Source organism: Oxyura jamaicensis, chromosome 1 (assembly GCF_011077185.1).
Source record: "Oxyura jamaicensis isolate SHBP4307 breed ruddy duck chromosome 1, BPBGC_Ojam_1.0, whole genome shotgun sequence".
Lineage (NCBI taxonomy): Eukaryota > Metazoa > Chordata > Aves > Anseriformes > Anatidae > Oxyura > Oxyura jamaicensis.
Genome location: NC_048893.1, coordinates 118,093,314 through 118,116,559, shown reverse-complemented (window position 1 = coordinate 118,116,559; position 23,246 = coordinate 118,093,314). Strand labels below are relative to the sequence as shown.

At 37.6% G+C, this 23,246-nt stretch overlaps 1 protein-coding gene across 9 annotated transcripts in view; it reads right to left on the bottom strand.

Moving 5' to 3' along the window:
• Positions 1-23,246, bottom strand: part of DMD (dystrophin) — a 1,227,136-nt gene that overhangs the window by 929,241 nt on the left and 274,649 nt on the right. For 8 of the 9 annotated variants that reach the window (XM_035333326.1, XM_035333348.1, XM_035333342.1 and 5 more), the window contains one exon: positions 13,936-13,997. In XM_035333326.1, the coding sequence (XP_035189217.1) occupies positions 13,936-13,997 (62 nt within the window). Of the gene's footprint in view, positions 1-13,935; positions 13,999-23,246 lie in introns of those variants that run through there. The other variant, XM_035333385.1, reaches the window with a different exon arrangement.

The window sequence follows — 23,246 nt, the reverse complement described above, 5'->3', positions numbered from 1 at the left end:
ACTCTCTTATTAACTGCAACTTTCCAGAGACAGTCTTTTTCTATTTTACTTATCTAGATATAATTTTCACTTTATGAGGAATGTCTTTTTATTTTTAACTGCCTCAAGAAGACACAACATTTACTCCTAACACTTACCAGGCCTAAGTATAGATTTTAATATAGTATATAAAAGTAATATTTAGCATTTATATGGCAAAGATACAGTCAGGTAAGAATACAAACACTCATTTAGTCTATAGCAATAATGACAACAGATGGCCAACTTGCTTCTAAGCTGAAGCTTAAAGGTCACAACATATCAAAAAAGAGATGTACTGGTCTTTCCCTTATGCAAAAATACTAGAAGAGATTTCTTGAAAGCTGTTTCAGTATCCAAAAGTATATTGGATGGTAAAAAAACACATCTGATAACCTTATATAAAGATATTTTATATTTGTAAAGATGATTTAAGAAAAATGTCTTCTCTAAACACTTAATTTCAATAGAACCAATGCTAAGTACTTGAGAACACCAAAAGTATTCTATTTTTAACTCAGCTGTATGTGTCTGCTATTAGTGTTACCAGGAAGTAAATGTGATGGGTTTAAACTGGCAAATCACTCAAACACACTCTGAAAAGAGAATATAAAAGAAAAATGGCTATTCTGTGTAATAACACCTGTCATGTAGATCTCTGAAAAAATTGAAAGTATTAGCAAACTTAGCAAAGTCAGTGATATGAATATCAATATTTAATTGGAATGGGATACTGAAAAAAAAAAAAAAATTTACAAATCAGGTAACCTTTCCAGAGCTGGATTTTTTTTTTTTAATTTAATTTAATTTTTTAATGCCTAATTCTCTAAGCAAAGACTTAATAGGGTGCCTGCATCAATTTTACCACTGCTGCTGAGAAATAACTGCAGATATCATGTGCAAGGTCACAGTCTTTCCCTTTCAAAAGAGCCCATATATATGATCATAGAAAGAACAGAGTAAAGCAGCTGTAACAGTTAGACATTACATAGTTACACATAGTCTTGAGGTGTTGGGCTAGAAACACCGCCAAAATCTGAGCACATTGAGATGTAAAAATAAATATACAAGGTCTTGTGCAAATAAATTTATTTTCAACCATGTACAAATAATATTATTATTTCTAATAATGTCCTCCTACCATAGGAACGTCTTTCATAGTATCATCTTTTATGTTTTCATGCCACGGAAGGACCTAAAATACAGGCATGTGGTTTTAAGAAATTAACCTCAGTAAAAGTTGAGTTTGATGCAGGTAGAAAATCATGCCCATCAGTATATATCCTTTGAAGGCATAAAAATTCTTTGTGCACAACATGGGTATTCAAAGAATAATAAAGAAAGCAGTACACAAAAATGTAAGTACTTAGAGAACTGAGGACCATCTAATCATCACCAGCATTGAAACATCAAAATCCAAAAATGCGCTCTATAACATGAATGCAGTCTGTCTAAAACTGAGCATTTTGGGGTTTGGGGAGTTTTGTTTTTAAGACATTCTTGTTGAAAAATATTTCATGCATTCAAACACATAGGAGGAGTGGCCAAAACTCCTGATTTCAAAGACAGCCCCTTGAAAGAAGTAAGACCGGCTGAGAGGCAAAAGATATGCTTAGGACCTCAGGCAGAAGTTTTAAGAATGATACACAGCAGCAGAGAGGGCAGTGGCTCACCAGAGGTCCTACCTGTGTGCTACAGCATGCATCCGGGCTGGTAGCTGACAAGCTTCCCCCTGACTTTTAGCCTCACTGTCTAGCATGCCATTACACTGAGACGAGGTATGCTGGACAGATGCCCCACTCCTAAGTGTATGTGCTTGCACCTTCTCTTTTCCCCTCTCCACTGAATGTGATGCATGTTGTGCAGATAGGAGGTGTGGTTTGTATGTTTTGCTTGAGCTTCAGTGTATTTACATAATATAAAGTAAGTGGGTTCACACAAAATGTTGTTTTCTCATGTTTTTATTTTTGAACTTTCAGCATGAGTATAAATTCACTAAAGCCTTATTTGCCTGTATGAAGAGTTTTGCTTTGGAGGTTTTGAAGATGATTAGATGTAATGGTAATGAATTCTGAGCACGGAAATGATGATGTCTACTGCCAGCAACAATCATGCAAATTTGTAAATGTTTACAAATCTGCAAGCAAGACATATGCACCACGGAGACCAATATTGTAGTGCTATATTTAGCTTGCTCCTCCCACCCCAAGATACTTACACAATAATAACTTCAAGAGAATAGATTTCTATTTAGTTTTATTTAGATGAATACTTTTGTCTTACAGTAAGTGCAGTAAAAATATATGAGGATTTGAATAATAGAGTATGAGGTGTAAGTCCAGATCTGAGCAGGAAAACAGTGGATTTAACTTGAGTATTTTCTTCTCCAGTAAGATATATTAGAAATGAAAGTCCAGTGCCCTCCATTGCTAACAGTAGTAACTGCTTTGGTTGCTTTGGCATGTTTAATGCATCTGAGGGAAGCTTTGTTATTCTGCAAGAATGGCTACAAAAACAAGAATGAAAAGACAAAAAATTTTAACATAATAAAAGTATATATGTTTTAGTCAAGCTTCCTAATTCCACTAATCTCTGAAGTTTCAAATTAAAGGTCTGATGTGCTACATTATTTTTGAAATGTTTAATATGTAGTCTGTATTCACTCAGACATTTCTAATGGTCAAAATGTGTGGTCACGCAAAGGCTTATTGTTTAAGATAATTTGCTTTCATGTGTTTTGGAAGGGAAGTCAACTACAGTGGAAAACATTTTAAGCCTTAAAATTTGATTCCAAAAAGAAACACAACCTTGATATCACCGAATAACAGAATAGTCTAGGTTGGAAGAGACCTCCAAGATCACCGAGTCCAACCTCTGACCTAACGCTAACAAATCTTCCACTAAACCATATCCCTAAGCTCTACATCTAAACGTCTTTTAAAGACCTCCAGGGATGGTGACTCAGCCACTTCCGTGGGCAGCCTATTCCAGTGACTAACAACCCGTTCAGTAAAGAAGTTCTTCCTAATATCTGACCTAAACCTCCCCAGCACAACTTTAGCCCAGTCCCCCTTGTCCTGTCACCAGGCACGTGGGAGAACAGACCAACCCCCACCTCATTACAGCCTCCTTTCAGGTACCTGTAGAGTGCAATAAGGTCGCCCGAGCCTCCAGGCTAAATAGTCCCAGCTCCCTCAGCCGCTCCTCGTAAGACTTGTTCTCCAGATCCTTCACCGGCTTTGTAGCCCTTCTCTGGACTCGCTCAAGCACCTCCATGTCCTTCTTGTAGCGAGGGGCCCAAAACTGAACACAGTACTCGAGGTGCGGCCTCACCAGAGCTGAGTACAGGGGGACTAGCACTTCCCTGGACCTGCTGGCCACGCTGTTTCTTATACAAGCCAGGATGCTGTTGGGCCTCTTGGCCACCTGAGCACACTGCTGGCTCATATTCAGCTGACTATCAACCAATACTCCCAGGTCCTTCTCTGTCAGGCAGCTTTCTAACCCCTCATCTCCCAGCCTGTAGCTCTGTTTGGGGTTGTTGTGCCCCAGGTGCAGGACCCGGCACTTGGCCTTGTTGAACTTCATACAGTTGGCCTCGGCCCATCGGTCCAGCCTATCCAGATCTTCCTGCAAGGCAAGGTAGACCACATCCACAGCCTTTCCCTCATGCACTGAGCGTGTCACCTTGTCATAGAAGGAGATCAGGTTCGTCAAGCAGGACCTGCCCTTCATAAACCCATGCTGACTGGGCCTGATCTCCTGGTTGCCCTGCAAGTGCTGCATGATGACGCTCAAGATAATCTGCTCCATGAGCTTCCCTGGCACTGAGGTCAAACTAACAGACCTATAGTTCCCTGGGTCTACCCTCCGGCCCTTCTGATGGGTGTCATGTTTGCTAGCCGCCAGTCGAGTGGGACCTCCCTTGATAGCCAGGACTGCCAATAAATGATGGAAAGTGGCTTGGCCAGGTCTTCCGCCAGTTCTCTCAATACCCTCAGGTGGATCCCATCCAGCCCCATCGACTTGCATACATCCAAGTGCTGTAGCAGGTCGCCAACCATTTCCTCATGGATTGTGGGGGCCACATTCTGCTCCTCACCCCCTTCCACCACCTCAGGGTACTGGGCATCCAGAGAAAAACTGGTTTTACTGTTATAGACCGAGGCAAAGAAGGTGTTAAGCACCTCAGATTTTTCCTCATCTCTGGTAACTCTGGTAACTAAGTTTCCCCCCCATCCAGTGGAGGGGAGGTGGAGATTCTCCTTAGTCCTCCTTTTTGTACTGATGTATTTATAAAAACATTTTTTGTTGTCTTTAATAGCAGCAGCCAGATTGCGCTCTAGATGAGCTTTGGCCTTTCTAATTTTGTCCCTGCACCGCCTCACAACATCCTTATAGTCCCCCTGAGTGGCCCGCCCTCTTTTCCAAAGATTATAAACCCTCTTTTTTTCTCCTAAGCTCGAGCCACAACTCTGTTCAGCCAGGCCAATCTTCTTCCATGCCGGCTCATCTTTGGGCACGTGGGGATAGACCGCTCCTGAACCATTAAGATTTCTTTCTTGAAGATCGCCCAGCCTTCCTGGGCTCCTCTGTCCTTCAGAACCACCTCCCAAGGGACTCTGCCAACCAGTGTCCTGAACAGCTCAAAGTCAGCCCCCCAGAAGTGCAAGACAGGGGTTTTACTGGTCCCCTTCCTGACTTCGCCAAGTATCGAGAACTCTACCATTTTGTGGTCACTCTGCCCAATACAGCCCCCGACCAGCATGTCTCCCACCAGTCCTTCTCTGTTAGTGAACAGAAGGTCTAGCGGGGCACCTCCCCTGGTAGGCTCGCCCACCAGCTGTGTCAGGAAGCTATCTTCCATGCTCTCCAGACACCTCCTAGACTGCTTTCTCTGGGCTGTGTTGTGCTTCCAGGATATGTCTGGGAAGTTGAAGTCCCCCACGAGAACAAGCGCTGACGATTTTGCAACTTCTGCCAGCTGCCTGTAGAACTCCTCATCCACCGCCTCATCCTGGTTTGGTGGTCTATAACAGACCCCCACCAGGATGCTTCCCTTGTTGGTCTTTCCGCTGATCCTAACCCATAGGGACCCAACCTTATCATTCCCAGCCTCAAGTTCGACGACATCGAAACACTCTCTAATACAGAGAGCCACTCCACCACCCATTCCGTGATGCCCGTCCCTTCTGAAGAGCCTATAGCCAGACATTGCAGCACTCCAGTCACGAGAGAGGCCCCACCACATTTCTCTGATGGCAACCAAGTCATAGCCTGCCTGCTGCACAATGGCTTCCAGCGCCTCCTACTTGTTGCCTATGCTGCGTGCATTACTGTAGATGCACTTCAGTTGAGCCTTTGCCTTCTCCCCCAGCCTTGCCATTGTTCCCCCTGGCACACCTCCAACTAGCTTTGTTTCATCCCCTTTTATATGTGCAAATAAAAGATACCAGGAGTATTACATCTTCTTCAGTGACTAGGCTGTAGCAGCAACAGCTGTAACGCTTTCTAACTGCTGGAGATTTTCCCACTGAGGGCTGCTGTGCAGAAGCACAGGGTGGCTGTGGTGCCCTGTCTGGAGCTCACATGGCCACCACCAGGGTCAGGCTCTGAGGTAGACATAAAGCTCTGGTGGAGACAGACCCCACACTCCTCAAGGAAGAGCTGCTCCTGAACGCTAGCTACTTTTGAATTTAAGCACGTGAAGGGAAAGCAGAGAAAATGTCCCTGCTTGTGCAGTCAAGGGAGCAGAGCTGCTCCGAGCTTGCAAGAAAAGGGTCAGCTGAGTTGAGAGACATGGCGAGTAACCATGCTCCCTGAGCCTGCTGCAAGACCGCAGATAATTGAGTGGAAGGAGAAGTTTCACTTTTCATCAAAGTGAAGAAGAATCTGCCCTCCAAGAGCTGTCTTGTTTAATTGTGGTCATTTAGTCATTTGGGAAAAAAAAAAAAAAAAAAAAAAAAAGTATAAAGTCTCCTGGCAAAGGGAGAATGTTACAGAAGAAAAGCATTTGAGAATCCCGTCCCTTCCCACACACGTAGCAACACCTCTGCTGTTTGAACACCAGCTTTTTAAAAATAAGAAAACACAACCACGAACAATACAGAGAGTCCCATTAGTCTTTTGTTTACTTCAAATATCTGTTGTTGAGCCTTTGAAGCATAACCAAATACATTTTTGTACCTTCTGGGTTTTCAGTGCAAGGGACTGGTACTGACAGTTTTAAAAGCATCTCCAGCTGAGTGACTGCCACAGTGGGTCATGCAGCTTGCACTTCTGATGTTGAAATAGAGAAGACCTTCCTCTTAAACAGTGCTTTGTTTTTGTCATGCTGCATTGAGACACCAAGCGATTTCTGGTGTTCCTTGCTTTCAGAGTAAACGCAAAGTGATGCATCCTGTATTTTATTCCCTGACAGCATCCAAGCCTCTATATTGGGCAGACTTAAACATTGATAAATATTAAATTGATAGAGTCATTTGACTCCCACCTTAGTAAACTACTCTTACTCATCACCTTCACTGTGAGAAGCATCTTAAAAGGCTGTCAACAGAGAACAAAACTAAACAGACTAATTAGGTATTTAGGATAGATGAATATCAATCTTGCTGTCTTACCAATAACAAATAATATGAATTATAAGTTTTTTGGATTTACTACAAACATGATGCAATTTTAAATCTGTATGATTTTCTGACAGTTTTCTGCAGGTATTACCAATGATTAGTTTATGGTTCAGCTGACATCTATCGTCTCTACTTTGTAATATGCTGACAATAAAGATTTGATCAGGGTTTCACCACAGATGAAATGTCAGGGTTTTACTAATAGTCAATCTTTGTTTGTCCTGGAATTCTTGATTAATTAGAGGTGAATATATAAAATGATGCCTGAATTTATCATACATGGGATATCCAATGTTCCTTGACATTTATCTCCAAATCTGTGCTCCTTTGTTGAATAGAGCACAACTTTGTTTTTGGTGAAATTCAGAATAAAGCTACCGACCCAAATCAGGAAATGGATATGAGCACAAACCCAGAAGTTTTTAAAGCAATCCGTATTATGAATATGCAGTAAAATTACAATACATTCTACTTGCAACATTTCTCAATAAGACTTTTACCTCAATTTAAAAAGAGCAAGCCTTTTTTTTTTTTTTTTTAATTCTGTAATTGAGAATGAATGCAATTGAGACTAGTTTGCATTTGTTAAAATATGTAAATAAGTAAATACAAAGTGTTCAGATACCTCCTGACTCTTTTAATTCTGCTTGAACAAAAACAGAGTATCAGGCAATGTAGGAAAAGCTCACTCTGGTTTCTGTGGTTTAGCTGAGAAACTCAAAGGCTGGATAAATTAGGCAGATTGAGGGGATATCTAGACTGCAATGTCAGGTTCAACATGCTGTATAAATAATTAGCTAGATGCAAGCGTTTTTGGCTGGGAATGACTGCAGGCTGATATGTGGCGATGTGGAGCTAGGAAAGTTTTATTCACTCTGTTTTTCCGATAGGCTTTTGTGTGGGCAATAAATGCTTGTAAATCACTACAGCACCACAGCTCTCTGAATTAACTTTTCTGAATTTCTCTACAATGATATTGAAGTTCATCTTGCAAAGGCAATGAGGCAATGGTGATGCACTACTTAGAAATCAATTCTAAAAACTGAAATCCAACACCACCTGCATACCCTACTGATTACTCTTACATGTGAAAATTATCGATCTTCTTTCGCCAGTCCCCTCTTAGAAGTGCATACGTGACTACTGTTCTGCTTCTACAAAATACAACATGCCAGTAGATATCAATGAAAGTTGAGCACACTGATATGAACCTGTAAATACAAGATTTAATTTTAATTTTCCTACTGCTCACTAGCCCATCTAAGCATCTGTCTTCATTTGACCTACAGTTTAATTGTCAAGATAGCAGTTTGCAAAGGATAAATAGTGAACCTTCTAAACCACTTTGTTGTTGTTGTTGTTTGTGATTCGTTGCCATCCCTCTTCCAGCTCCTTTTCATGATTTTTAATTGTAGTCCAAAAATGTGGCTTAAGTGATGAATTTAAACTGGTGAAGTTTGGAGCACATTAGCCACAGTAGCTAACATATTTTCACATAAATTACAGATGAAACTATTCTCTTCCCCACCAGACTAATTCTTCAACAGACTGCTTCCAACCCTGTGTCTCTTTGAGTTCACTTTGTCACAGGTGTCTTTGTTTGTTTGTTTGTTTTAATTTGATGTCATTTTGAATGATAACACAGAAAACTGGGCAGGTGTGTAAGCAAAAGTAGCAGTGCAAATTTCTCTCAAATATCAGACTAAGGGAAGTTCAGTCTCTCTGTATCTTAAGTATTTGACATACTTCCTCAAAAAGTCAGTAAATATTTAATTTGTGCCAGTCATTTTCATTATGTGATATGTAGAATGCATTTAAGCTACCCTCTCAAGAAGCCACTCAGGAGTCTTGAATAACTTCAGATTGTCCATGAACTCAAGAGCAGAGGAAGAACTGTGACTGACCCTCACCTCATATCATGTAATCCACATATGAACACTGGGCAATTAGGAGAGTATTTTGACTGCTATGTGGTTTGACTAACGTTGGGAGTATTGTACTCCCAACGTTAGGGAGTATTCAACGTGTGGGAGTATTCAGTTTGTGCGATCACTGCATAAACCATCTAAGTAATATTCAAACAACTTAATGAGCAAAAAGCGTATTTTGTTTTAATGAGTGTTACTCTACTAGCCACCTGTATCTTAAGTTAGGCTGTCACCCTGGACATCTTTGACACAGGCTATGTCTTTATTATGTTTATTCACACAATTACTACAATAATGGGAATATAATTCCATAATCACCACACAAACCATGCTTTTTTTTTTTTCCCCCCTAGTATTTCCATCTGCATATAAAAAGATGTCATTTTTCATAGTTTCAGTTTTCCACTACAATGATTACTTACTGAAGAATCTTGGTTTTTCTTGAAGCTCAATAATGAAATATTGGGTATCTTTATTTTCATATTCCACCTTGTTAAATAACAACAGTGGAAAACCAAAACACGAGCTACAGAAACTATCAAAATTACCCAATTTTTTCTCCCTAAAAATCTATCATTTTCTGATTTTTTACTCTACATCATTGAAGATTAATTATTCCAGTGTTTGCATGAAAAAATGCACTGTCATATATAACGTCTTCCTTATGTAGCTGAACTTTCCACCATTTTCTAGCAGAAATGTGGACAACACGGTTGAACTTCTGAATTTACAAGCGATTTTATGAACATCTGTTTTTTTTTTGATACTGCAGCTTAAAATGTTGAAAATTCATTCACAAACTACCATCCTTTTATGAAACCCACTTACAGGTTAAGCTGTTGAAAATAAGTTCAAAAAACTCAAGTTATCCATAAGGGTATAACATAAATTGAAGCTACCAAAATTGACTTTGTTTAGCTGATTGTCTTGTCTGTACTGAAAACAGATCCTTTTACTGCTGTTATTAAAATTGTCAGTACTTTGAAACATCTTTTCCATAGTGCGGGAACAAAATAAATTACCAGTATTTATATTATATATTTATATGTTTCCTTTTCTGTGTCTTTTTGTTTGGTTGGTTTTGGTCCTGGAATTTTGTTATTTATAGACTCTTTCTTACACGAATGTAAAGAACATTTCTATCTTCAGGAATGCTTTGTATTTTGATGCCTATTATGCAATGAACAACTAAAAATGTTTAACCAGCAAGGCCACACAAGTTTATTTAAGATATGGTAAAGGCATTGTTACAGTAACAGTTGTGTATGTTTCAGAGTTCCGTCATACAGCTGCTACCTTTGAAGGCTCCTGCCATTTTAGAATTCTCCCCAAATACATAGTTAAGATTCTGTGTTTCACTTTCATTATTTCAAATTTTAAAAGTCTGGAATCTGAGCAAAAACTATATTATCCAGGACTTGAAATATATTTTATGAAAGTTCTAATTATAGTTCTATTATTAAAAACTAGGTTATAATATGTTCCTGTGCTACCCTTATGTAAACTCTTCAGAACCTCATTACTTTATAAATAAAATTCTTTTGAGGACAAAGAGAATCTATTTGTGAATAAAATATTGAAGTAATATGCTCCATGTGTTTAAAGTTGCTTTGAGTTTCAAGCTACTGAATGCCATTTAGATTGTAAATCAAGAAGGCGTCACTGAAGAAAATCATGCAAATGTCTACGGTTAGAACAGGGAAAATAAAAAGGTCTCTTGGATTACATTCTTCAATTTCTCCTATAGTTTTGAATTACTAAATGTTTTGTCTCATGAACATTAAAAGCCAACTTTTGGCCTGTCTTATTGAAACACTGACGGGTTGCATATTTAGATGAGTCACATACCGCAATCTTTAATGCATAGATTTTCTGTATAATCCAATTTCTGGCTAGTAAAAGGAGTAGGCATTAGAGAGTAAACTACTCTTTTGCAAAGCTGTTAAAGAGAGACCTGTAATTGCATTCTTCCCAGTTTTTCATTTTAGAGCACCCCACTCAACAAGCAAAAAGAAGTATGAGAAGAGACATGGCTTCACCCACAGCAATTGCAATCTTGCTGAAAGTTCTGCTACCTTTTCCTAGGTGCCCTTTCATGGACTTTTCATGGACTCTAGAGGTTTTTAGGGTTTGCACATCACAGGCAGAAGACTACAAAGATGTGGTTGAGAGATTTTACAGATCTCATTTTACAGACCAGATTCCTAAGCTACAAGTTCATTGCTGAACTCAGGCCTTCTGAGTCTGAAGTAGATACACATGTTCCAACTACAGGGTCACTGCATGCATGGCCAGAAAAAGAACTACTACTTCCCTCCAGGCCTATGATTTAAACAAGTATGGTGTTTTTTGTTTGTTTGTTTTCCCCCATGTAAATATATATGGGTTCTTAGGTTATGCTAATGACATATAATGGAAAATTATTTTTTCAACAATTTACTATTCCTCATATTAGAAACAGCATTTTCATATACATTAGCATTTACATTAGTGCTTGCAAACATTAGCATTTTCAAAGCTTAGTGAAAGAATAAGCAAACAGAGGCACTAGCAGTCTATAGACTGAGTTTCCAGGAAAGGACTACAATCTTTGGCGTAGTGCGGTGCAGACCCAACACAAATTAAGATCTATCGCATTCACAACTATGTTTTTACTTTGACTCCATGAGTAGTTTTTTGTTCGCTTGTTTTAAAAAACAGTAGACTGGAGGAAATTAAAAACAATTTAATTCAACCTTAAATATCTTACAGTTGATTAGTGACCTGGATTAGACTATTCAAAGATAAGAGAAATGAATGAGTGACATGATACATTCTTCTGTCTTAATTCAGACCCCTTAGGTCAATTTTCTTGAGAGCACCACTACAACCACATAGAAGGAAATGTAAACCAATTCTACAATTAATTGCACTTTTACAAAGCTAACAATTATGATAATTTGTTAACCAGGAGTAACCCATTAACTGAAATCAATTCCACAGCTAGAAACAGGGATGGATTTGAATCATCAAAAATAGGTCAGGAAAAGAAGTGGGTATAAGCTGTAGATTTCACATGAAGTGAAATTTCATGTTGATGTTCTGAAGACAACCTATCCCAAGACATCTTGGTCTTTAAAAGAGGGAGAAACACAGTCTCAAGACACTGCACAGCTACTGACTATATTACAGCAGAATTCAAGCAGGGCCTCCTGTATTTCTGTCCTGAAAATCCAAGACAGAAATAAAACTTGCATCGTCTATGACTGTACCGAGGAGCAAACCATGCTTTCTGCATGGATACCACACAGGCAGCTAACAGGTATTACCAAGCTTACCAGACACACACAATTTCCCTTTTCAGACTGACTATTCTGAAACTATTTTGGTGTTATTCATAATTACTTTGAAGGATTAGATCAATTTGCCCAAGATTTAAAGATCTAGTTTATTTATTTATTTACGTATTCCTCCATACATTGTTGAAGTAGAAAGACCCTGTCCAAAACACAGGTGACACATGAGGCAGAGTAAGACTTGAACCATACTGTTTAGGAGACCTTCTTCACAGTCCAAAGAAAGAAGAGGGAGATTAGCACTTCTCTCAGATATTTTTGAACTCAAGTTCACATATATCTATAAATACTATTTATAGAATTGAACTGAAAGGTAGCTAAAATATGCTCCACTGAACTATAATGGGAGGAAATACATCTAGATCATTCAGATGACTGGGTCAAGTCTTAACACTGACAACATCCACTCATAGGTCATAGATTTAAAAACCTTCATAATTCTCGTTCCTCTTCTGCAGACTTGCTCTAGATTTCCTCCGTAATTACAAGCTTTGCTATTCTGTAAAACTGCCATTTCTACACAAGTAACATTCTAAGGAACATCACATTTTCTTCAGACGTAGAAGCAACGGTTACTTTTAGTTTTCTGTGACAATTTCTGTGACCATAACAAGGCTTAACTGGCAACCCATTTCAAATTAGCTTAGATCAGATGACTGCTGCTGGGGCTATTTCTTTGTATGTAGAAGACGGAGATAGTACATTATTCAAGCTAAAGCCTCACTCTTGCCAAGTAAAATAAAATAATTACAACTCTCACCCTCTGTCAAGCACTTCCATTATCACAGCCATAATATTATCTTTTTCCCCTCCTTTTTGCAATACTACCATGTTGGTGACTCATTTTGTTTGTGATTCACTGCACTTCCCAGAGATTTTCTCTGCTTTATTATTGCCAGCAGTTATTCCCCTTTCTATATGCATACATTTTACTTCTGCCCTACATATAATACTTCACGCTTGTCTCATAATTCATCAATCGATTGAGACTATTTCTTCAGGACTGTATTTCATCCTAATTCTTTCCTCCAAACTGCTAGATATCTTTGCTGTAAAGATGCTGAACACAAATCTGTGCTGTATAAATCACTTGAGTCACGATTAGGAAATGCTCCAGACCATGGAAAAATCATGTGGGACTCCTTGTTTGACTGCACCACTGCTGAGCATGTTTTTAGCATTATCGTGGCTATCTTACTACTCTTTTTAATGAGAAGATGGGACATAATCAAAAGCTAGACTAAATGCAAAATATACCACAGCTACTATTTCATTATTCTCTATCTCTAATTATTCCCTAGCAGATAAAATTACAGATTATAGGGTTGATTTATTTTATTACTGGCAAGTTTGGTAATTATCCGCCACGAACTTCAAAAATGTTTAATCAAATTAATAGCTTGAGCTCATTTTTTTTTTTTTTACCTGTTATTAAAGATGGAATTATTATATACTACTGACGGGAAAGGAACTTTTTTTTTTTTTTCCAGATCTTTACCATTCTGTAAGAGTTCACTAAAGGTAACTATTTCAAAACATATTATAATCGACTTCCATAATTTGCTGACTTAATCACACCCCTTATCTTTGACCTTGCTACTTCCCAACTCATGTGGTTTTGTTAAATTTGTGATTGCAACTAGAAACAAGAAAAGACAGGCCCAATAAAAGAAACTCCTTGGTATATTAAGAATACAACCAAGGAGTCCAAGAAACAGTAAGGTATCTCTGTAACTATTCTGAGAAAAGGCAAAGCAAATCCGGGCAGACAGCTGTTAGAGGAGATGATGGCTTGTTGCATTCAATTCCTACTGAAATCAAGGTAATAAAACTTGAACATTGTTTCTAATAAATCAGTCAGCTGAGCTCAGTAATACCTGCAACTTATCATTGTTATATTGAAAAATAAGCCTCAGTGGAAGAAAATATTTTTTTTTTTCTTTTTCTACCTTCCTTTTTTTTTTTTTTTTGGAAAAATACACAAAATATATTTTGATCTCTAAATAATAATAAGAAATTAATTACCTTAGCAAACTGTGCATTTATCCATTTTGTGAATGTTTTCTTTTGAACATCTTCCCGTTCATCTGCCAGAGAAAATAAAACACTTATTAGAATTATTCAACAAAATATTACACTATTATAGATTAAAGTTTCAGTCCTGGTTTGTAGTAATCTTTCTAATAACAATTCAGACAAATTCAGGGCACCTGTTTGGATGTATTCTTCCTTTACGTTTGCATCAATATATTTTTAAAAGTCTACAGGTCCCTTATAGTCATGGTTTGGTTCTGAGATGTATATCCCTGTCTCCTCTCACCCATTCTGTGGTACCTTTTCTGCTGGAAGGTAATGTGTTGCAGTAGAACCTGACATATCCTTTCCAAATTATTATAAAACACATTACCTGGTGGCTGTGGCACCAGGAAATTATTCTACTGCACTTAAATAGCAACTACTTAAAATAGCAAGTTTATATGCTTAGTTCATATTTCCTGGTGAAGTGCAGGACCATAATGACAGCCCCTGTCATCCCTTAACTTTTCTGCCTTCACTTATTTACTTGTTATGCTTTATTAAATATTTTCCCCTCCAATGGAAGAAGAAAAAACAACCAAACACTCATTTATTCAACTACACATGAAGTTCACTCTCAATTCTGTAATTAAAATATACATACATATATTGTAGAGGGAGATGATGAACTCAGACCTTGATTCTATTGATATCTAAACCATGAGCAGATGCAGAATGTGATGCAGAATGAAACTCGACACACAGAGATAGAATTCTGATGTATTTTATGTAGAAAAAGAAATATGCCTTCATCTTAGAACCTAATAAGCATTTGCTCAAAAAAGATCTATAAGACATCATCTCTGAAATAAAACAAAAAAGCAGACCTCTTTTTATGGCAATGTCAAACCAAATTAGAAGTAAAGGGCGTATGTAGAAAAGGCTGCAGAATGCTTATACTAAAACAAAGCTCACTGTCTTTTAGTTTGCAGTAAAATTCTCTACATTTCTTAAATAAAAGGGGATATTAAACTCCCATCTGAAATGTTCAGCAACTAATAATGTTAATGTATTCAACTGAATTTGAAGGACAGGTATGGACGAGCTATATGAGATATGCACAGCATTAATAATTGCCTTCGCTTTCTCTCCCTCCACCCTCCAAGGAGACAATTCAAGGCAAATCTTTATGATACAAATATATCTTTTGTTCTTAAAACCGCACTTCAGACTTTAAAGGTGCCTTTTCACAAGGATGTCTTCCTTTCTCATCTGTACAATATACTCATGAGAAAAATAATACTGACTGCTATTTCCTTATGAAAAAACTTCTACATGCAGGATGGAGCAGATTCTAACTGCTATTAGAGGATCATGAGTGAAAAGACTTATTACATATTACTGAAAACATTTCTTAAAAGTTGGCTATTATATATTTACATTGGCATTATATACATACACTGCTTGCTTTGTAAGAAAGAAATAAAACGTGTAAGATATCCATGCTTTTGGTAATTAATGCTGCTAAAGCTGCTAAAGTTTTACTTTTTCCCACAAGCATCACTTCCATCTTTGTACATAAACTGTAGAAATTTTGACTTCTTCCAGCCACGTGATATAGGCAGAAGATGGGAGATGGAAGATGTATTTTGTTGGTGAAATGTACATATTCAACCTGATATTGTATTACAGCCTTCTTCAGCAACTTCACATAAAATATTACATATAAATAGATACTTCTATTTAATCATGTCTAATAAAAAACACCAGATGCAACCTTAAAATAAGGTAGAAGAAGAACATGTGGTATTTAGCAGGGAAATGAAGAGTCAAAAATGCCTACCTGATGTCTTGTATCCAACCTTTTTCATTTCCACCCCAGGATACTACACTGTATACAGTAACAACGTGAGTTTTTTGTTTATTTTTCATTTTTCTACAAAGATCTATGCCAGAGACTGAACTGCTAACCACCAACTAATTCATGTCCATTGAGCTAATAATAATAATAATAAAAGGGTCTCCTGAGGAAAAAGAGAGCTAAACCCCAAATTTGAATGTTTGAAACTTTTTCAATGTTCAGGCAGTGCTCTGCTATCTTTACAAACACAGATCTCTTCCACTGATGTATTTTTATACAGAGATAATTTCAAGCACTTTTATCTCTAGATGCTTGCTCTGACAAGTTTATAGCACAGCAATTTGTTAGTGTCAGCCTCCTAACCTAAAAAAGACCCAATCTTTTGTTAGTGCCCTGCACGATTTCCCCACAGCAAGCAAGGTTTTTTTTTTATTTATTTATTTTTTATTTAAAAAAAAAAAAAAATGTTCTCCTAACCTAGATTTATGGATTGAATACTGAATGGGGAAGCTAAATGATATTTGTCTGGGTGCTGTAGAGATGTGCCAAGAACACTCAGCTGCTACTTTCATGCTGCCATGCCTTATAACAGATCCTTTAGCAAGTACCCGATGAATGCCCTTGCAGGTGTTTTTACTGTGAGGCAATAAGAATAATCAAGGGGCCAGGCAGGTAATTCCTTCAGCTGCTCCAGTATGATATACTATGTTTACTACTTTTCTTTCAAGCTGGAAGAGTTACAGAATAGCAAGTAAATCTTCAGGTAAGTCTAAATACAAAACACTGCATAGATCCTGGATACCCTTATTGCAGTAACACTAGTGTCACTTCCCAAAGTAAAAAATATAGTTTTCTCAAAATTCTGGGTGTTGACTGGCAGGGAACAGCCTTAACCTCCTTTCTGCAGGTTATGAACTCAGATAACAAACCCGCTGTGGTCTCTAGAAAGCCTTCTGTAATGTCAGGAAAAATAAAGGTACTGACCTCTGAGATTCATCTGATTTTCATGAACTATTATCTATTACTACTGTACAAACCTTGTTTTAACTAGAACTCAACCACATATGGATATTATGGTTCTGATGTATTTCTGGTAGGATAAGCATCCAGCTTTGCAACTGCAAATACAAACCTCTTGAATTAGTTAACTGCACATTTGACTTTAAAAAGTATTATTCCAGGCTAGAGTTCACAGAAAATCATGGCTAGGAAAGAAAGTGCAGTATTAATGGAGCTAATCATCTCACAAAGGCCATTTTTAAGATCTAATCAGGTGACAAGGCTAATAGAGACAAGTGGTACACTGAAGAATGTTTCTGAACATGCAGTCAGGAATCAACAGAATAAAGGTACTATTATTAACGGACACTGGATACCAGAAAACATTCCTAGATGCTTAATGAAGTATTTCATGTTTGCAACGCGCTACAAATGAAATTTTCTTTTATTTTCCACCACCAGTATTTTGTCATTCCTTAGTAAAGCTACACTTACTTTTCCCAAAACAAACCTCACCCCAAATACTACCTAAAATATTAAATAAAAAATAACAACAGGAAGGAAAGAAAAAAAAAAAAAAAAAACTAGTATATTATAAAGACTATTCTGAAAGCAAACAGCACTATTAGTACATAAGCAACAGATTTTAATAATGTGGGCTGACAAACACCAAGAGGATTTTATATGAACTAAGTTTCCAACACATACAGTATATATGTAATGATATTATTCCATTTTACAATGTAAGCCATTCTCCACAGAAAACCTACAGAAGGGGGAAAGAAGCTTCCACTGCTGGGCACAGAGGACTAAGGAAGATTTGTCCCATATGAGGACTGGAAACTTTGAAACAATGGTGTTAAGGCAAGCATCAATTTTCTCAGTCATAGCAACTGCCAGTTCATCTGAACACTACACTTTAGAAAATAAAACCATCAGAATTGCTATTTGATTTTCTAGCAGCCAAACAATGCAGATTTAGAAAAGGCCAGGATTTTCTTCAGTGAGTGGGAACCAGCAATGGTGGGAGCACTAGGAACAAAAGAGGCCACAGATAGTCGCATCATTGATACTCTGGCTCCATTGACTCACTATTCTTAGAGATTTCCAACGCATTGTTACAATGCTCTGCCAGTAACTACAACTGCTGAGAAATGTTCCTTTCCCATTCTTGCTTATCTGAGGGGGAAAGAAGAAATCAATGCAATACAATGACTGAATGCTATTTGAGTGGCCTAGCTTTGATTTTTAGTCATTGAGGTCATCCAAGACATTCACAAGCTGACAGGAAATACAATAGACTGCTTTGACAGACAGCCAATGATTTTGTCTATTGCCTATGTAAGGCAATATATAACATGCAATTCATTGTCCATCTGTCATAAATATACTGATGAGAAGTGTGTTAACTTTACCTGAATACTGTTAAGGCTCCCTGTTCCCTATGCTACCCTGGAGATTTTACTGTGGAACCCAAGTCAAATCACCATAATCAGACCATTTCAGGCTTCTCAAAACACTGATGAACCTATTCAAAAGCTCAGCTCAAATGGCAGACTTCAGCATTCAGAAAGCCCTCATTAATATATACAAAAAAAGTACAACTCAATCTTTCCAGAAATAGTATTACAACATTTTATGAGGACATTTGGTAAAGATTCAAGGCAAATTCAGGAAAGGAGGAGGAGTATTAGTATACTGAAAATATTGAATCTCAATTCTGCTTCCCCTTCCCTTCCTCAGATACAGGAGTTCAGGGATGGAGTTCATTTGCTGCTTATGGGAGAGAATGGAGACCTGTTGTAAGACCAAATCCATGGATTTCTACTGGCACTACAGGCCTAGATTGAACCCCAATCTGAGGGAGACGTATTTTTCTCATTTTATTGTTAGCTGGAGCTGTTCTGTCATTATAAATGCTAAGGAAAAAGTGATTTTATCTTTTTTTTTTTTTTTTTTTTTTTTTTTTTTAATTCTTTAAGGCATTACAACCATTGCTAGAAGGTTCTCATTCCTCTGACCTAACTTTGCCTAAGCAGTTATTGAGGGAAAAACTGCAGAGTGCTTTTGAAGACTGGTACAGAAGTTATGGGATAGAAAAAGAGCAAGAACAAGAAAGGAGAGAGAACATGATAGAGTGCCATTGTGGTAGGCAAGGACAGAAAACATCAAAAGGGGGAAGGAGCAGGGAGTGGTGGATGACAAAGGGAGAGAAAGAGACACTGGTAGACACCTCTCTGGTTTGGGGGAAGAAAGAAAAAAAACAAGTATGGGGAAGAAGCATGTGTAAACACAAACTTTGCTGGTTCTGTTTGTTGGCGTCCTTTTAGTCCTTTCTAACCTGCAATGATTTTGGATCCAGGAAGGGAAGTTTTCCCCAAAGGGACATCACGGCTAAGATGCAACTTAAGTTCCCAAAATTAAAGAAAAAAAACTATCCCTCTCTGCCTGAGAAACTGGTGCTAAACAGTGATGTGGTTCAGTTTATGACTTAAATTATATTTATGTGGAAATATGTAAATATTCATTTGAATATTCAGCTTTATATGAGAAGTGTCCCTTTTATTTTCTCTTCAGTGTCACATACATATATTGACAAATGAAAACTAGGCCTAATGTTATTTTATAGCCACATAAAATAGCCACATGCTATTTTAGCATCACACCATCATTATGATAATTTCTGAACACAGCAGATGATACGTCATATCCTTAAAATGAGGTCACATACTTGCTTTTGCTCAGATCCCACAATGGTTAGAAGTGCTAGTACCAAATGAAACCACTGTATTTTGCTGGAACTTTCAGAATAGCATCTGATTTAATCATATTACCAACTTCTTGCTAGTCAAACAACAATGAAGTCACAGTGCCAGTACATCTGAATACCTTGAAAAAAAATCCAGTAAAGATGATCTAAAAACATTTTGTTATTGTTGTTCAAAGCAACAAAAGGTGCTTGCAGGATAAGTCCATTTACTGCTATAAACTATACAAAAATCATAAAAAGAAAAAAAAAAAAAAAAAACTAGAAAATTTGAGGAAGGTTACCAATGTTACCAAAAGTGAAAGAAAAGTGAAAGTGAAGGCACTTGATAGATACTAACTTCATCTTGCCAAATGAATATATCTGGGGGAAATACCTTGCTATTTCTATTTTGATGGATTATCGTAAACAGAAAGCTTAATTTTTATTTGTTCTTACAGATTAGGGAAGCACAAGTCCTGACAAATCACGTGATGTTAGCTAGTATAAAATCAACAGGTATGCTGTTTGCTGTGTAGTATTACTGTTATTATACCTAAAACCCATTTGAGGCCACAGGCCCAAGCTGCAATTTTCAGCACAGGCTCTCATCCCCCAGAGGCAGCTGAGGACTTGTTCGTGAGTCAGTTGGCAGCTCGCAGGAAGGAAGCAAACATTGATTTCATAGAATCATAGAATATCCTGAGCTGGAAGGGACCCTTAAGGATCATCAAGTCCAACTCTTGACACCGCACAGGTCTACCCAAAAGTTCAGACCATGTGACTAAGTGCACAGTCCAATCTCTTCTTAAATTCAGACAGGCTCGGTGCAGTGACAACTTCCTTGGGGAGCCTGTTCCAGTGTGCAACCACCCTCTCTGTGAAGAACCCCCTTCTGATGTCAAGCCTAAATTTCCCCTGCCTCAGCTTAATGTTCAGCCAAACTGTGGCCATTAGTCCCCCTTGGACAAAAGGGTGGAACCTAACAGATATTTAAGAACAACCGATTTAACATCCTTGAAAGAATAACTAGACATGACAAACAGATTAAATAAAGCTCGAATGAATTACCTCTGTTTTCAGCTGTTCTTATTTTTAACTCATTTTAGTCCTTTCCCAGAGAAAACTGGAATTGTTAGCAAAAGAAAGAAGGAAGGGATCTGTACCAGATAAATGCTTTCCTCCCCAGAGCACATCACTATTTTCATAGGTTGCTCCTGTGGAGAAAAGACTGCCCAGCTACGATAGTTTCATCAGCCCAGTCAGGTCGCATGGCAATAGCCACTACTATGAGAGCCCTCACATAGAGCCAGCACCATGAAATTCTCATCAGGTAAAGCCAAATAAAATTCCTTTGTGTACACTGCACACCTATTGACAACACATAATGTTATTAATCCTCTGTATCAATCATGTGAGAATTGCTGAAACTAATACAGAGTAAAAGCAACCTCCCTCAACATGGCTAATGTCACCAGGCCTGCTCTAAGCTAACCCCAAAACTATAAAGGTTTGTCAGATATGCATGAGAAATTATGTACGAGAAAACAGCAGCGTTGGCAGTTTGTATATTTCAGCAATGTCACAAAACTACCACAAACAAAGAAACATGTCTTTGACAAACTTTAAATGGCTCTAGCCCTTATGCTTTTCAGCCAGGAAAATTGTTACTGAAAATGTGAGGCTGAAACTGCCATAATGGAGCTGGGGCAAAAAATGAGTGTTGCTTGCTAGAACATGGAGGCTGTAGGGTTCATCTGTTTGTTTGTTTTTGGTGGTGGGTGGGGAGGGGTTGTTGTTTGTGTTTTTTAAACTTGAGAAGGCAGATATCACCATTTAGTTGATCAGCAGGCAACCCGACTGAGCTGTGACAGAGGCACTGCATGGGAGTATTATTGTAACAGAAGAGAAGAAAAAATGTCAAGGTTATATAACTAGCTAAAGTTATGCACAGCTTTCATATTCACAATGTTCATTTAATAAAATAATCTTTTTGTTGTTGGTGTTATTCAGAAAACAGTAGATAATTGAGTAATCTTAGACTGATGTCGTTTGATGTCGTTCCTTCATGTTTGCATTCAATGTTTACATTCCAGGTTTCTATTTTTGTTCAAATGCAAACTGTAAAGGACACAGGACCAAGGGTAGTAAGGTTTATTCAAGAGCAGCATATATCAAAATGAGAAAATAAGGGCCCACAAAATTCCTGAATGATAAACTGACATCAGAATCTAAATATGACAGTAAGACCTAATGGTTTCATACAAACTGTTTTCTGAAGTAAAAATAAAATCACTGTACTGTTTTCAGCAAATGCCACCTAGTGATATATAGTTGCAAAGCTCAGAAGCATTTGTATTTTTATGTATTTTCTCACAGATTTTCCGATTTGCTCAAAAAAAAAAAAAAAAAAAAAAAGGCATGCTTTACACAGTCACAGGCTTTCAAAATTCATGTCACATACATGTGGAACAGAGATATAGGAAAAGGGGTTAAGGATGTTAAGGGTTAAATGTCACACATGCAGGACCAACGTTTGTTTCAGTTAGTATTAAAACATTTACAAATAACCACATTAAATACACAGTGGTGTCTAACATTAGTCTGCAATATTTCATGTTCCTTTTTTGTTCCTCTGTCAAAAGCAATTAAAGAACAGTCTGTTCTACTCTGCTTGAGTGACTGCTGTCTACTTTCTTTCATCTGACCCAATTAGTGTCTGAGTCAATTAGTATAGGCTGCCACTGAAACATGTATCAGCGACGTTTGTTATTAATGAGACCAAGGTGTTAATATGCAATTGTTTACAATACACACACCTTATTCGTACAGCAAAGCAAAGCTGGTAACATTTATTGGCCCCATGTAGGCTTCACCTTATTGACCTTATTGTATACCATTTGCAAATCTCAGAAAGAAAACATCCTTCTTATGACAGCTGTATACATTAAATGTAAGTGACAAGTGTTTTCCACTCTTATTTCAACGTTATTTGAAGTAGCCAAAGTAATGATGAATGTTTAAATCAAAGTTATGCTGTTATAGATTAGATTGTTAGGTCTCTTAGATTGTTCTCACCATCTCCAAACATTCCCCTCTCAAAAGGAGGAAATAACAGATGTTCAAAGACTAAGATAAAACATTTTGTAAAACCTTATTGATTTTAATCAATTGGAGAAACACACACACAAAAAAAAAAACAAACAACAACAACAACAACACACCCACAACCTAATAGAGCAGAACTTAATTCCTCTAAAACTCTTCCAATTTCACAGCTACGTTATACTGATTGTAATGTCTTGGTAGTACAAGTGTCTGTGAAAAAGCTTACATTATCAAAAGTACATGATAGAATAAATTGGTATACTAAATATGCTTGTCTTGCATTGCCCCACATTTAGGAAAACCGCAACTATTTCAGAGAAGTGGAGGATAGTACAAATTAGATAGAAGTCTCAGCACTTGATAGAAATCTTGGATTACTAAGCACGTTAAATGTGTCTCCCAAACAACCCCTACAATATCAAGCGTCCTTGAAAGTCATTGAATTTCTAGACAGCTAACACTTTGCAAACAGCCAGATTATTGACTACAGGAGCTAAGTAGTTCTTCCTCCTGTCTCTTTTTGAAGCTTCTCATTTTTCATTTAATAGCTTTAGTTAGAAATTGGCTGTTCAGCCCCTAAGACAAAGGAGCAGAAAAAAAAAAAGG